This window comes from Magnolia sinica, chromosome 15 (assembly GCF_029962835.1).
Source record: "Magnolia sinica isolate HGM2019 chromosome 15, MsV1, whole genome shotgun sequence".
Classification (NCBI taxonomy): domain Eukaryota; kingdom Viridiplantae; phylum Streptophyta; class Magnoliopsida; order Magnoliales; family Magnoliaceae; genus Magnolia; species Magnolia sinica.
In genome coordinates this window covers 27,816,592-27,832,493 of record NC_080587.1, presented here as the reverse complement: position 1 = coordinate 27,832,493, position 15,902 = coordinate 27,816,592, and the positions used below count along the sequence as shown (strand labels likewise).

Sequence of the window (15,902 nt, the reverse complement as noted above, 5' to 3'; positions counted from 1 at the left end):
TGAGGGTAACGACTGCGTATCTCTGCTTCCCGTTACCAGGTTGCTTCATCTACAGAATGATAACCCCATTGGACTTTAACCAAGTGGATGACTTTAATACGAAGAACTTGTTCTTTTCTATCCACGAAACAGATTGGTTGCATTCTTTTTGCTAATTTTTTATTACTAAATATGCCAATATGTACATTTTAGCATCTCCTAAAGTTTCACTGAAAAATTCCACCATTTCCCCCATGTTTCTTGGCATTCCCGTTATCGGCGATATCGAACTATTTCCGTATCCCTCGGCCAATGAAACTCGCAGCGATACTGATACTTTGAACATTGGGTAGGTTTTTTAAGGGATTGGAAGAAGCTTGACAGGAGATATTGCAAGACCCGAGGCCTCGACATCTGGTTCGTACACTGGATAGCCATTGACTGTAGGTCCATTAGCCCCGAGAATATTTTGACTTGATCAAAATGTTGTTCTATTATCAAGCCGCAAGCCGCATTTCAACCCGATGTCTGAATTTTAATATAGACTTAAAATTAAACAATCTAAGAAATGACAATTATGTCCTTATTTTATCTGGCGATGGGCCATCATCGAGTTTTAAAAATTCGTTAGGTCTGAGAGCCTAACCGTTGTGACCGTAGTCGAGTTATGGAATTACTGGCGAAAACGGCATGTCAATATGACACCCGGATTGTAAGTTATGAATAGATATGCACATGTATATTTTGATAAAATAACTCAAATGACCTCAATTTTTTAAAAATCCTTAGATTGTTTTATGTCAAATCACTTAAATAACATTTTTTTATTGTTACCATCAACTTCAACTTCTCAAAAATATCACAAAACACCTCCCAACCCTTCTTTTAGACAAAAGCCAATTTTAAAACCATTTTCAAGTCCATAAACATAAAAAACCTCTTTCAACAACTCATTTCCAGCACTCTCTTCTAGCTTAAGTTTAAAGTTGAGAACAAGAAGAAGAAGAAGAAGAAAAGGAAGCAGAAGCTGAGTTTGAAATCCAATCCTCTGATTGTTACAGGTGAGTGCATTGATTAGGAGCACGCATAAATGTGCGTTAGATTACTTGAAAGCCCTATAGAAGAATAGATTTTTTTGATTTAGGGTTAGGTTATTGCTGGATTTTCTGATGTAATTGGTTAGGTTATTTCTGGATTTTCCTTGAAAGCCCTATAGAAGACTAGATTTTCATTTAATTAGTTCGGTTATTGCTGAATTTTCTGAAGGTTATTGCTGGATTTTCTGATTTAGTTGGTTAGGTTATTAATGGAAGATTGGATTGTAGAGATGATTTAGTTTTGTTTATATTCATACGTATTTCCATCGGTTTCTCTCTGTCCCTTACAAAGTCCGCCCGCTACCTGTTTGACAAAACGTTTGAAAGAGTTATCCTTCCTCCTTTTGGTGTAGTTAACTCTTGAGAAAAAACATGCTTGTGGCATGAAGTCTTATAGCAGAATGAATCCCGGATTGGATTTAGATTGGCTAAGTCATGTGCATATCATATGCATGGTTCATAGTTGTCGTATCATTGTATGATTGATTGTGAATGATTCATATCATGGTCAAGGTGTCCCGTATCGGTATCGGTTGGCGTAACGGTGTCCTCCAAAACCGATACGGATACGGGGGCGTAACGGCCCGTAACGGCGCAAATTTTTTTTTTTGCCAAAAAAATATGAAAAAATATGGATTAAATCCAGAATATTCTAAGCATTCCAAATATGCATTCATTTATAAATTAGAACATGTTTATGGTGGTGTAACGGTCCACTCTTTGGTGAGAAGTTGTATCGGACTGTCTGATGAATTTATGAACTAGATAACCTGAATTTGACTACAAAATTCATATATTTAATTTTCTAACTATCTACTATCAATGATAGATATATTAGAATGAATGTAAAATGAAAATATCTTACATTAGGTGTTTGCAATTATTTTTGAGGAATTTCTCGAACATACCTGTGGTCCTGTGCAGTGTGGTGCACGTGACTGTGATAGTGTGATTCCTGTCTATGACCTGTCATCCTCAAGTCAAGAATATTAAAAAAAAATAATTAGTAGTGTCTGATATACTCCCCTGCAACTTGATTAAGGATTACTTGATTGGTTGTAATACAAGTTCGGCAATGTCAAGTGTGTGCATGACTTCTTGCAATAATACTGTTGTGAGCTGTCTGCTGCAAATACTTACCTTAACACAAATATATACTCACAATCACAAGTCACCACCAAAATGAAAATCTGCTTTTTTGTGGTTGCTCGACCTCCACACCATCGTCATCGTCATTATTAGGCCGAGGTTGTCCAATAAGTGGAGGTGCTTCATATCCATAATATCCAATGCCATAAGGAAATATTTGATCAATGAAACCAGAGGATGATTGATCCTGACTAGGCAACGACTCCAACCCCGAGAAAGGATATCCACCAGTGCCCGTCGAATAGCCATACTGGTGTCCGTACTCAGGCTGTTGAGAATCTTGAGATTGAGAGTGTGTTCGTGATGAGTAACTTGGATTTGGATCTGGATATCTATAATGATATGGATATGGATCGGGAGAACTAGTCCAATATGAATGTGATGAAACAGGTTCAGTATAACTATCATAATTCAATTCACCATAAGAATATCCATCATAATAACCAAGAACATGAGCCTGCTGATGTTCCGAACCTCTCGGACCCGGTGCACCACTAGATGTACCCACCTCCTGCTGGCTGTATCGTGACTCGGTACACTCATAAGTCCGACCTCGTGTACCACCTCGTCGCTGTTCATCGACATCGTGATCTGTAGACGGCTGTATAGGGCACTGAGCAACACCAGAAGTGCCAGCACCAGGGGCAGGGGGGTCATCGTCTTCATCCGACACGGTCACGCTACCACTGCTCGTACTCTTTTGTTGATCTTGAGCCGTATCTGTACATGGCATAAACGCTGCCCCTCTTACTGGGTCCAACACATCCGCACGACTCTCTTATTGCGCTCTGCGTATTTCTGGGTCATCAATTTCCAATTCTTCACTATCCCCTTCAATTTGCTTTTCCCTTGTTTCCAACCAAGGTAGAAGTGGGTCATCCTTATCATAAATATTGTCCATATTTATTGGACAGCAGTCTCCGTCATCAGTCGCTGTAATGCTCCTATGATGTCGTCGCATTCTTAGTTTTATATTGTAGTGCATGAAGACAAGTCTATCTAATGTTCTAGTCTGTAATCTATTCCTATTCTTTGAATGAATGAGCGCAAAACAACTCCAATTCCTTTCGCAGCTAGAGGAAGATGTGGTCTGGCTCAAAACTTTTACTGCAATTTTTTGGAGAGCCTTCGTACTCTCTACGAAATTAATCCACCATTCGGCCGGTTGCAATCTAGATACTGCATGCTGTGCAAGAGCATCTCCAAAGCTACCAAGGCGATTTCCAAATGTATCTAATTCATTTAATGCCTTTATTTGCAGATCTAAGTCAGGCTCTAATCTCTTTATCACATTTTTTAGCCCGACACGAACTTCATCATCCGCAACAAATGATTGGGCATATCTATACCTAGGATTTAGGTAGTAACCTGCTGCATGAAGATCGTGATGGAGTTGTTTTGTCCATCTCTTGTCGATCATCTTCCAATAAGTCTGCCAACTTCTACAATCACGTTGAATTGCAAGCTTTGCCTTATCCATGGCATCATATAGGAAGCCCATGGTAGGTGCTTCATCGGATTCAACAAGACGGAGTACCCTCATTAGTGGCTCCATCACCTTTAGGATCGACTTGACCTTCTTCCAATATTTGTTATCCCGTATGGTGTTCGCAACTTCGATCGGTATTCCTGATGTCTTCTTCCCATGTTTTGTGTTGAGCCATTCTCGGGAAGCAAACATCTCACTCAACTCTTCCCTATGCTGGAATAAACTCTCTAATGCTATAAAGTTTGTTGTGAATCTAGTCGCCGCAGGCCTCAACAACTCTCGTCCTTTCGTGAACTTTCTCATTATTACAACTACTTGATTATGGTTGTAAATAAACGTCGTCACTTCCCTTGCCCTTTCGACCATTTCCTTAACATTCTTCTTCTTCCCAATATCTTCCAATATAAGATCAATACAATGGGCAGCACATGGTGACCAAAAAAGATGTTTTCTCTTATCCATCAACATATGTCCTGCAAGCTTATATGTTGCTTCATTATCTGTCACAATTTACACTATATTCTCCTCTCTAATCTCATCCACAACTTTATCCATTAGTCCATTAATATAAGTAGAATTTTTTGTTGCCTCTGAGGCATCAATTGACTTGTGGTATATAGTTCCTAAGTGGCAGTATACCATGAAGTTGATCATGCTGCATCTGTTTGGGCCAGTCCAACCATCACACATGATCATGCATCCTCTGACTTGCCATACAGATTTAAAGGTAGCCACGTATGCTTTCACATCTGTCCATTTCCCCCTAATCTCCTTAGCCGTGGGAGCTTTTATTTCTTCACCTGCTTCTGTTACTGCATCAATTGCTATCTACCAATATGGAGAATTGGCCGCATTAGGAGGTATGTTGGCATGTATAAATAACTTTGTTGCTGCCCTACCTAGCTTCTCAACAGAAGTTCAACTCCACATTTGTTTTATTTTCTTTTGTTTAGTTGATTCTTTCCTAAACAGGATTGGATCAATAAGAGGGTCTCCTAGGCTCATTTACTTCTTCATCCAAATGTATAGGGGCATCACGTGAAGATGTTTGTCGTCGGCTCCCAAACACACGTTGTAACCCACCAAACCTACCCCCCCTACATTCAGTTGCACTCCCACTCCCACTGCCTCCCCCTGTATCACGCACTGACCCATGCGTGCTAAACATGCGGCGACGGTCTTCCTCTTCACGAGTTAGATGCTAGCTCTCTCCTAGCTATCGTAGATTCCCGATCTGAATCTTCGTCAGAATCAATAATATCTTCATCACGAACGCCCATATATTTAGAACCAAACACCTCCTATCGAGCTGCATCCAAAATATCATCTTTCTTCTTTTGTACAGCAACACGTTTACCCTTCGACTCATCCAGACTAGCTTGCATTAAAAGCATTATCTCTTTCGGTACTCTACTACATGGCGCAACTTGACCCTTTCGATGTGCCAAATGTTGTTTGAGACGGGTAATTCCACCAGTCACTAGTCTATCACAATACTTGCACTTCATTTGGTGCCTAGTACCACCAACCCTCTCACAATGTTGCCATCCAATATCATCACTTGTTGTTGGCCAGACCCAGACATTTCTTTAGGCTTAGGTAGACACTAGATAATTAGATTTGAGTATGAGTGTATGACCTATGTTAATAAAGATGATTTTATATTCTAACTAAACCCTAAGAAGCTCCAAGGCAAAACCTGTCTAATATAAGCAAATAAAAACATAAAGTCACTAATTCGAAAATAGAAAAAAATTATAAAATGACACCCCAAATCTGTAAAATACACATTAACATATTCTACTATGATTAACACATCACATGGCATGATTAAAACAGTAAAACAATCATTAAAAAATTATTTTTAAAATTTTTAAAAAAAGGGCCATAATTAATGCGTAAATAGAAAAAAATATTAAAAAATTATAAAATGGCACCCCAAATCTGTAAAATGCACATTAACATATTCTACTATGATTAACACATCATATGGCATGATTAAAACAGCAATACAACCATTAAAAATTGATTTTTCGAATTTTGAAAAAAAGGGGCAAAATTCATGCGTAAATAGAAAAAAATATTTAAAAAATATAAAATGGCACCCTAAATCTGTAAAATGCACGTTAACATGTTCTACTATGATTAACACATCATATGGAATGATTAAAACAGCAAAACAATCATTAAAAATTGATTTTTTGAATTTTAAAAAAAAGGGGCAAAATTCATGCGTAAATAGAAAAAAATATTTAAAAAATATAAAATGGCACCCCAAATCTGTAAAATGCACATTAACATGTTCTACTATGATTAACACATCATATGGAATGATTAAAACAGCAAAACAATCATTAAAAATTGATTTTTTGAATTTTAAAAAAAAGGGGCAAAATTCATGCGTAAATAGAAAAAAATATTTAAAAAATATAAAATGGTACCCCAAATCTGTAAAATACACATTAACATGTTCTACTATGATTAACACATCATATGGCATGATTAAAACAGCAAAACAATCATTAAAAATTGATTTTTTGAATTTTAAAAAAAAGGGGCAAAATTCATGCGTAAATAGAAAAAAATATTAAAAAAATATAAAATGGCACCCCAAATCTGTAAAATGCATATTAACATGTTCTACTATGATTAACACATCATATGGCATGATTAAAACAGCAAAACAATCATTAAAAATTGATTTTTTGAATTTTAAAAAAAAGGGGCAAAATTCATGCGTAAATAGAAAAAAATATTTAAAAAATATAAAATGGCACCCCAAATCTGTAAAATGCACATTAACATGTTCTACTATGATTAACACATCATATGGAATGATTAAAACAGCAAAACAATCATTAAAAATTGATTTTTTGAATTTAAAAAAAAAGGGGCAAAATTCATGCGTAAATAGAAAAAAATATTTAAAAAATATTAAATGGCACCCCAAATCTGTAAAATGCATATTAACATGTTCTACTATGATTAACACATCATATGAGATGATTAAAACAGCAAAACATATTAAAAAAAGTATAAATACCTATTTTTGACAAATTTATGAAAAATGGCCCACCAAGCTTTGATTCAACAAAATCCGCAATATAATGTGTTTTTTCCTCAAATATTCAGCCAAGGTTGGTCGAAATTAGTAGTAGGAGTGAGAAACAGTTTGGAAGCAAGAAGTTTCGAAAAAACATCAAAAACGGAGCTTAAAATGCAAAAAAAAAATGGCCGTTTCTCGACGGTTACCGTTACATATCGGCCGATACGGCCGATACGTAACCGATTTGGCATACCATGGTATGGTGATCACATTGGGTTGTGTTGCGACACACGACGTGTCTATGATTAGTATGGGAACCGTCTAGATACAGGATGCATTACATGAGACCCCTATGAGGAACTTAAATTCATGAGGAGACCATATGAGAAAGGTCGTCATATGCTTGCCTAGAAAAACATGATACATTGTGCTTGTGTGTGGACATATGCATACGGTGATTGTAAATGCGATGAAACATACTTTGTTATGACTTGAGTTGGACACCACATCAGAAATGTGTAATTCAACAAGACATGATTAGAGGGTCTCTGGGTGAAAGTCCTTAAACCCCGATTGGTACCATTGGGAGCAACCAATGCTTAGACCGGGTGGAAGAACAGATCGATGGAATGCCGAAATACCAAAGTAAGCGGCAACTCCCACCGATGCGTGTCGATTAGTTGAGAGGTTTGACCTGACTTGCTTATGAGCAAGCAAAGATAGGTTGTGTGTGACGAGCTCGTAAATTGTCTGCTATCGTTTTGCCAGGCGACTTATGACTTGTCATCTATCTTGACTAATTTTCCGAGGCGTTGGAAATCCAGACCGGCTTAGGTAGATAGGGAGGTTCAACACAAGTGTGTTAGACTAGTTTGGCCCAAGAATTATGTAGTCCCACCTCTACAGTGGACCACGGTGGAAAAGCCTGTGCAAGTGGGTAGTAATCATATGCAAGTCCCACCTCTGTTTCAGACCTTGGTGATTCAATTGGGAAATGTGGAAAATTCGGAACATGGAAAGTGGCATCATGCATTGTATCTTTCTTTTATTGTTATCGGCCCAGTAGGCCTGTGCATGATATGAGCATGACATGAAACATGCATTTTCACTGCACATGCACTCACTGAGCTTAGTAGCTCAAGGTTTCCTTTCTTTTTTTTTACAGGTAAGAGTAGGGAGCTGAAGGAGTAGAGATTACAGACTCCAATTGTCCTTTTTGTCTTGTATATATCAGTGTATATATTTTTTGTAGGACCCTGTATATGTATAACAGGTATAGTAAATATGACATGGTTTATGCTTTGGTTTGGCCTTGATGTGCTCATTTGTACACAGTAACACATGTTGAATATGATGAAATTTTGAGAAATGATACATATGTATCGTCTTTACTTTCAGAAATCCTCCTTGTGGATCCCCGCTTATGGGACTTAGTATGCGATGGTTGGAAGCCTCAAAATCGGAGTTCTAAGGAGGCTGTCAACCAAAATTTGGTGTATAGATATCACGGATTACTGACACTAGATTTAGGGACGTGACAGAAGATGGTATCATTGAATGATCTGGGAAATATCTGCATGAATCATATATTGTATTTACTATACGTTGTTGCGCTAGAGTTGTTAGGTTCATGCTTTGCAAAGTGGAGTTGTATGGTTATTTAGTATTGTGTATATTCTGTAGGTTTACTTGTTCTTTTTAGACTAATTTGGTGTTTTGTCTACAGGATGCCGCCTAAAAAGAATTCTGTTCGGACTCCTCCTGTGCAACCAAAGTCTTAAGTCAAAATCTACTTCAAAATCTATTCCAGACCCAGTTATACCTGTTCCTGCAGCACAACTTCAACAAATGCTGCAGACTATGTCAACTATAATGGCTAATCAAAAGCAGCGATTTAGTTATACTCCTGAGACGTCAGCGCAGGAGCGCGCCAGTGCTCTTTTTATGGATTTTAGATGTCTAGATCCACCTAGTTTTTCTGGCAAGTCAAACCCTATGGCAGCTGAGTTATGGAAGTCAGAATTAGAGAAACTCTTTCAAGTTATGGGTTGTACTTCCAAACAATGTGTTACAAAGAGAGGCAAAACAATGGTGGAAGTCACTGGTTCGTTCAGTAGATTCAAAATTTTTGTGGACATGGGAAGCATTTAAAGACCAGTTTGATCATAAGTTTTTCCCCGTAGCTATTCGTCGTCAGAAAGCACATGAATTTGATTCTTTGGTTCAAGGTGAGATGTTTGTTGCTGACTATGAGGCTCGTTTTATAGAATTATCTCGTTTTGCTCCACATTTAGTAGTCAATGATGATTTGAAGGCGAGGATATTTGAGGATGGTTTGCGTCCTAGTTTGCAATCTCGAGTTAGAGGGTTTGAGTTGCTGACCCTTGAGGGAGAAGTAGCGAAGGCACAGAATTTCAAGTCTGATTGGAACCAACAACAAAGTGCTCATTCATCTACTTCTAATCAGCAAAGGAAGATGAGATTTATTTCAAATAGTGGCAGTAGTTTTTAGTCCTTTTCACCCCCAAAGAGGCCTACAGTTAGATATGATAATCCAGCCAAACTTGATGTTAGATCCCCAATAACACAGTCTGTTCCTCAACGACAGTTTTCCGGAGCTTGTTATAATTGTGGTCAGCAATCCGTGATTACTATACACCAAATTTTGGTTGACAGCCTCCGTAGTACTCCGATTTTGGGGCTTCCAACTATCGCATACTAAGTCCCATAAGCGGGGCTCCACAAGGAGGATTTCTGAAAGTAAAGACGACACATACGTATCATTTCTCAAAATTTCATCATATTCAACGTGTTACTGTGTACAACTGAGCACATCAAGGCAAAACCAAAACATAAACCATGTCATATTTACTATACCTGTTGTACATATACAGGGTACTACAAAAAATATATACACTGATATGTACAAGACAAAAAGGACAATTGGAGTCTGTAATCTCTACTCCTTTAGCTCCCTACTCTTACCTGTTAAAAAAAAAAAATAGAAAGGAAACGTTGAGCTACTAAGCCCAGTGGGTGCGTGTGTGCAGTGAAAATACACGTTTAATGTCATGCTCATATCATGCACACGCCTACTGGGCCGATAACAATAAAAGAAAGATACAATGCATGATGCCACTTTCCATGTTCCAAATTTTCCACATTTCCCAATTGGATCACCAAGGTCTGAAATAGAGGTGGGACTTGCATATGATTGCTACCCACTTACACAGGCTTTTCCATCGTGGTCCACTACAGAGGTAGGACTACATAATTCTTGGGCCGAACTATTCTAACCCTTCTGTTGAACCTCACTATCTGCCACCCGCTTGTGTTGAACCTCACTATCTGCCTAATAGCGAAAAGTCATAAGTCGCCTGGCAAAACGATAGCAGACAATTTACGAGCTCATCACACACAACCTATCTTTGCTTGCCCATAAGCAAGTCAGGTCAAACCTCTCAACCAATCGACACGCGTCGGTGGGAGTCGCCTCGTACTTTAGTATTTCGGCATTCCATCGCTCTGTTCTTCCACCCGGTCTAAGCATTGGTTGCTCCCAATGGTACCAATTGGGGTTTAGGGACTTTCACTCTGGGACCCTCTAATCATTTCTTGTTGAATTACACATTTCTGGTGTGGTGTCCAACTCAAGTCATAACAAAGTATGTTTCATCGCATTTACAATCACCGTATGCATATGTCCACACACAAGCACAATATATCATGTTTTTCTAGGCAAGCATAGGACGACCTTCCTCATATGGTCTCCTCATGAATTTAAGTTCCTCATAGGGGTCTCATGTAATGCATCCTGTATTTAGACGGTTCCCATACTAATCATAGACACATCGTGTGTCGCAACACAGCCCACTATGATCACCATACCATGATATGAATCATTCACTCTCAATCATACAATGATACAACAACTATGAACCATGCATATGATATGCACATGACTTAGTCAATCTAAATCCAATTCGGGATTCATTCTGCCATAAGACATCATGCCACAAGCATGCTTTTTCTATTCATAACTTACAATCCGGGTGTCATATTGACATGCCGTTTTCACTAGTAATTCCATAACTCGACTACGGTCACAACGGTTAGGCTCTCGGACCTAACGGATTTTGAAAACTCGATGATGGCCCATCGCCAGATAAAATAAGGACATAATTGTCATTTCCCAGATTGTTTAATTTTAAGTCCGTATATTAAAATTCAGACATCGGGTTGAAATGCGGCTTGCGGCTCGATAACAGAACAACATTTTGATCAAGTCAAAATATTCTCGGGGCTAATGGACCTACAGTCAACGGCTATCCAGTGTACGAACCAGATGTCGGGGCCTCGGGTCTTACAATATCTCCCGTCGAGCTTCTTCCAATCCCTTCAAAAACCTACCCAATGTTCAAAGTATCAGTATCGCTGCAAGTTTCATTGGCCGAGGGATACGGAAATAGTTCGATATCACCGATAACGGGAATGCCAAGAAACATGGAGGAAATGATGGAATTTTTTAGTGAAACTTTAAGAGATGCTAAAATGTACATATTGACATATTTAGTAATAAAAAATTAGCAAAAAGAATGCATACATAATAAGTTTCTATTTAGTGGGGCCTTGAAGCATGTGTTGTCATAAGAAACCAGTCCAACCATCTCATCCATCCCATCGATCCATCCAACCATCCAACATTCCATCCAAAAAGCCACGATATTTCAAAATATTGATAACACATGATAGTTCATTGAGAAATCATTGACAACTAGAAAGGAAACGAAAAGGTTGTGTGGTCTCGATATCGCCATGTTGCGATAAAAATAATATTGCGATATGATCGATATTATTGTCGACAATTTGAACACTGCTTACAACCATGCACCCATAAAAAATTTTAAAATGGAAAGTTTCAATACAGATTTTAGCAATATCGGTACATTGGCGATATTATTGAAATATCATGGATACAACAGTGATACAAGTGACACATGGAATTTACACCATTGAAAACATTGGCGATACCCGGAATTTCTAAGACTACCAGTGTTATCGGTATCATAGAGATGGAGATACAGATAATATCGGGGATATTTCGATAGTATTACCCCCAACATTTACATTCTCTGGGGAGTGGAAATTCGATTTCACTACTCCAAAGAGTTTCTTTTTTTCTTTTAATGCCTATAGAGACTAGAATTTAGAAATAGCAATAACCCACCCCAAAGACCTCCATATTTTTTTGAACTTCAAACCCCAACTTCTCTAATGTCCACAATTTGATTTTCCAAATTCCTTAACACCAATGTTAATCCAGTTGAGTTAGCTTTCCATGAAGCCCAAAAACAGTCCAATCGATCTCTGGGCACCGAGATATGATTGAATTACTAGAAAGTGCATGCAGACAATTTGGATGAGGTTCCAACAACATTACCCACTTTCATACCTCCATATCTTCCTAATCACTTTGAACTTCGATCTCAAAACAAAGCAATTAGTTATCCCTCCCAATTAGCTTTCCAACAATCCCATGATTAAGAGTTGTTTTTTTTAATCAAATATTGAAGTTTCACACAGGAGACTTTAAAATATGAAGACCATCTTGCATGAAAATCCAAAACCAATTACCATTTTCTTTGATTCATTGGAACCAATTCTGACTAAATTACCCCTAGAATATCTAATTAGATCCTATTCTCTCATCTTTGTACAAACCCCACCTAATTCTTAGTTTGTAAAATTACAATCCTACCCTCAAATGCATAGGATTTTCACACAAGGTTTAAAGGTAAGGTTTCCATAAAGCTTTACCCATTTGAAAATAGGAAATTTCCTGGAAAATGTCAGGAACATTTTGATATGGGGTAAAGTTTGTAGTTTGAGGGGAACTTTTGGTAAACTTTAGGAAAAGTAATGGAATTTTTTAATGAAACTTCGGGAGATGTTAAAACTCGGCCATAAATGATGCAACTATATCTAAGATAATATTGATAATATCTCGATATTATCAATATCACAACAAGCTTGATATTCAGACCACTATTTCGTTTCCTTTCCAATTGTTGATGATTGCTTGGTGAAATATCATGTGTTGTTGATATTTTGCAATATCAATGGATGTTTGGATGGAAGGTTGGATGGTTAAATAGGCCGGATGGGATGGTTGGACTGATTTCTTACAACAGCACATGTTTTGAAGGCCTCATTAAATGGAAACTTGTTATGTATGCATTCTTTTTGCAATTTATTTTATTATTATTGTTATTTCTAAATATACAAATATGTACATTTTACCATCTCTTGAAGTTTCGCTGAAAATTCCACCGTTTTTTTTTCCATGTTTCCCTGCATTTTCGGTAATCAGCAATATTATCAATGATATCAATATTGTTTCCTTATCCCTGCCCAGTGAAACTTGTAGTGATACCGATACTTCGAACACTGCTTGGGTCTAAAAGAAATTGCACACCTCTAGGGAAACTATACATTCTCATCCTGCCCATTTTGATGAGAAGTGGTTTTCTAGTCGAAATGCAGCCAAGACGACCACAGAATCCCTTACTAAATCATATGATTCCAGCACCCACTAAAACTATCATCAAGGATTGGAGCATACATCTGCAAAAATAAATAAATAAATAAATCAAAGTCTTAACTTTTAAGCAGTTTGGCCATTGATGCCATTAAGCCAATAAGCTCTGGTTATGATCCTTCTGAGTTCATCAGCGTGCTTGCAAGACAAGGTTGGAAATGTTGTTTAACACTACTCTTCATTAACACTATCACTCCCATAATCTTGCCCAACCAGCATTCATCAGGTACCTACCAAGTAAGACGTTGGCTATTTATTCTTCTAGGTCTCATGGTCCCAAATCCTTATCCAATGCTTATAGTCATTCAAGGACCGGAAATCCCACTCAATCCTACTAGTGATGCACGCATCACAATGATGACAATAAGAAAGGGAAACACTAGGACAAACAAAAAGCAGAATAGTTGTCGCAAAATTTTCGGACATCCATACAACCAATTTTAAAGGTACCTACCAAGTAAGACGTTGGCTATTTGTTCTTCTGGGTCCCATGGTCCCAAATCCTTCTCTAACAATTATAGTCATTCAAGGACCTCAAAGGGAAATGCTAGGACAAACAAAAAGCAGCACGGTTGTTGCAAATTTTTGGACATCCATACAACCATTATTAAAGGTGAAGATCCATGGAATCATGCTAGGGGGGGGGAGGCGATGTAGCACCTAAGGACATGAGAAATTTTAAAGCTTTTTTTAAAAATTTATTTAAAAAATAAAAAATAAATAACACACATTCACGCCAAAGCTAATACATGACCAGGACAATGGAGTATGAAAGGCTAACAATAGAATGGATACCAATTATCCGTAAATTGATTTCTGAATTCGATGTGAGGGGTCCTGGTTCATTGGAATTGATGGATAGATGCTACGAAGATTATGCCAAAATCATCATCATTCCTTACCCCAGCCATTTGGGGTAAGCTTTAAGCATCCTATTTTGACAATTAGTCTTACATAAGACCCTATCCTCCATAAGTATGGAATCTACAAGTTGTCACGCTTCATACAAGATCCGAAACATGAATTATCATGAATCATGATTGCTTAGGAATGTTTGACGATCAGCTGCCCGCCCGTTATCAATCCTCTTCTACTAAGTAAGATGTCTATTTGAAAGCTACCGAGAAACTTAAATGGGCAAGTAAAACTATATCATTCCTACAAGCAATTTGGCTGCACCAGTCAACAAACACAAAATAAACATACTGATCATGTGAAAACAGCCCTTTCCTAAAGAAGGCATAAGAAACAGTATAGATACATCAGGTATAATCCAGTACAGCTCCATATCTTACCGCAACCCCTTTGTGACTTGTCAGCACAAAGTCTCTCAAGTTTGCAGCCAATCCGACCTGAACTTGTAGAATAGATTGACAAAGTTAGAACTACATTCTTGTTGCACAACTAACTTAGAAAACAGAAGGTACAATATATTGAAGAATGATTGCACTCAGTGCACAGCATACTAAGTCGTCATGCTGATGAGCAAAGGTGGGCCACCACATAGAAAACTATGGATAGCTGCCTATGATCCAACATACATGTGTGGGCCACCTGATGAATGGATCAGCCCTATCTTTGTATTAGTTGATCTTCATGGTTGGGCTGGCCTTTTGGACAGGTTGGATGTCATACACATGACATGTTGGCAATCATGCACTAAGTTGAACTGTAACTTAATGGTCCAACCAGTTGCATGTGAGACCTGTACATTAGGTCAAACCATCAGCTTCTCTCCTTTTCTATTTATTATTATTATTATTATTATTTGCTATAGACACAACTATGAATTTAATAGGAGAGATCAGAATTGGAACGAATTGCCATAGACAGAGCCTTGTGACGATGTGGACAAAGGATCTAGAACGCATTTTATGGTTTTGATTGTGGAAGTCTAGTTATGCTGAAATATAAATCCTATTGTAAATTTAGGTTGGTTAATGCTGAACAAAATACTATTGTTGCTTGGAATTAGTTTCTAGTTGCTAGAATTTATCCTTAGCTACTGTAGAATGGTGGACCACACCGTAGGAAATAATTTGAAGCATGCCTCAAACCCCTTGATTCAAAGGGTGTGGCCCCACCACAGTTTTGTATTGGCCTGACATTTGGAAGACCCTTACCCTAATGGAACGCACATGATGAACGGGTTTTATGACATATACACACCACTGTAGGCCCCATAAAAGGTTTGGAGGGTTTCAATGGTGGACTTCCCCTCCCCATTGTTCCTGGATCAGCCGGATTTTTTGGGGTCATAGCCAAAACATGGGGGTGCAACTGACAGACGTGTTGGATGTCATACACATCACACTAGTTCAAAACCACGGGATCCTACAAATGTATGCATGCAGGGATGTACCTATGCATATATAGGTGCAACTAGTGGACAGGTTGGATGCCATACACATGTCACAGTAGTATGTACGTATATCATACAAATGCAGTCATGGCAGTTTCAACACGTATGTGTGTATGCATCTGCATATGTATGTGCATGTGTATGCATGTGTATATAGATAGATAGTTATAGAGAGAAAGAAA

General features: G+C 38.0%; 1 protein-coding gene across 8 annotated transcripts in view; it reads right to left on the bottom strand.

The window, feature by feature from the left end:
- The window catches only part of LOC131228184 (pullulanase 1, chloroplastic), a 166,046-nt gene that overhangs the window by 43,271 nt on the left and 106,873 nt on the right, over nt 1-15,902 (bottom strand). For 6 of the 8 annotated variants that reach the window (XR_009162745.1, XM_058224045.1, XM_058224043.1 and 3 more), the window contains one exon: nt 14,654-14,710. The exons of the other annotated variants lie outside the window; for them this stretch is intronic. Coding sequence is in view for 5 of the 6 variants with exons in the window: in XM_058224045.1 (XP_058080028.1) it covers nt 14,654-14,710 (57 nt within the window). In the remaining variant the exon portion in view is untranslated. The remainder of the gene's footprint in view (nt 1-14,653; nt 14,711-15,902) is intronic. 8 annotated transcript variants of the gene reach the window in all.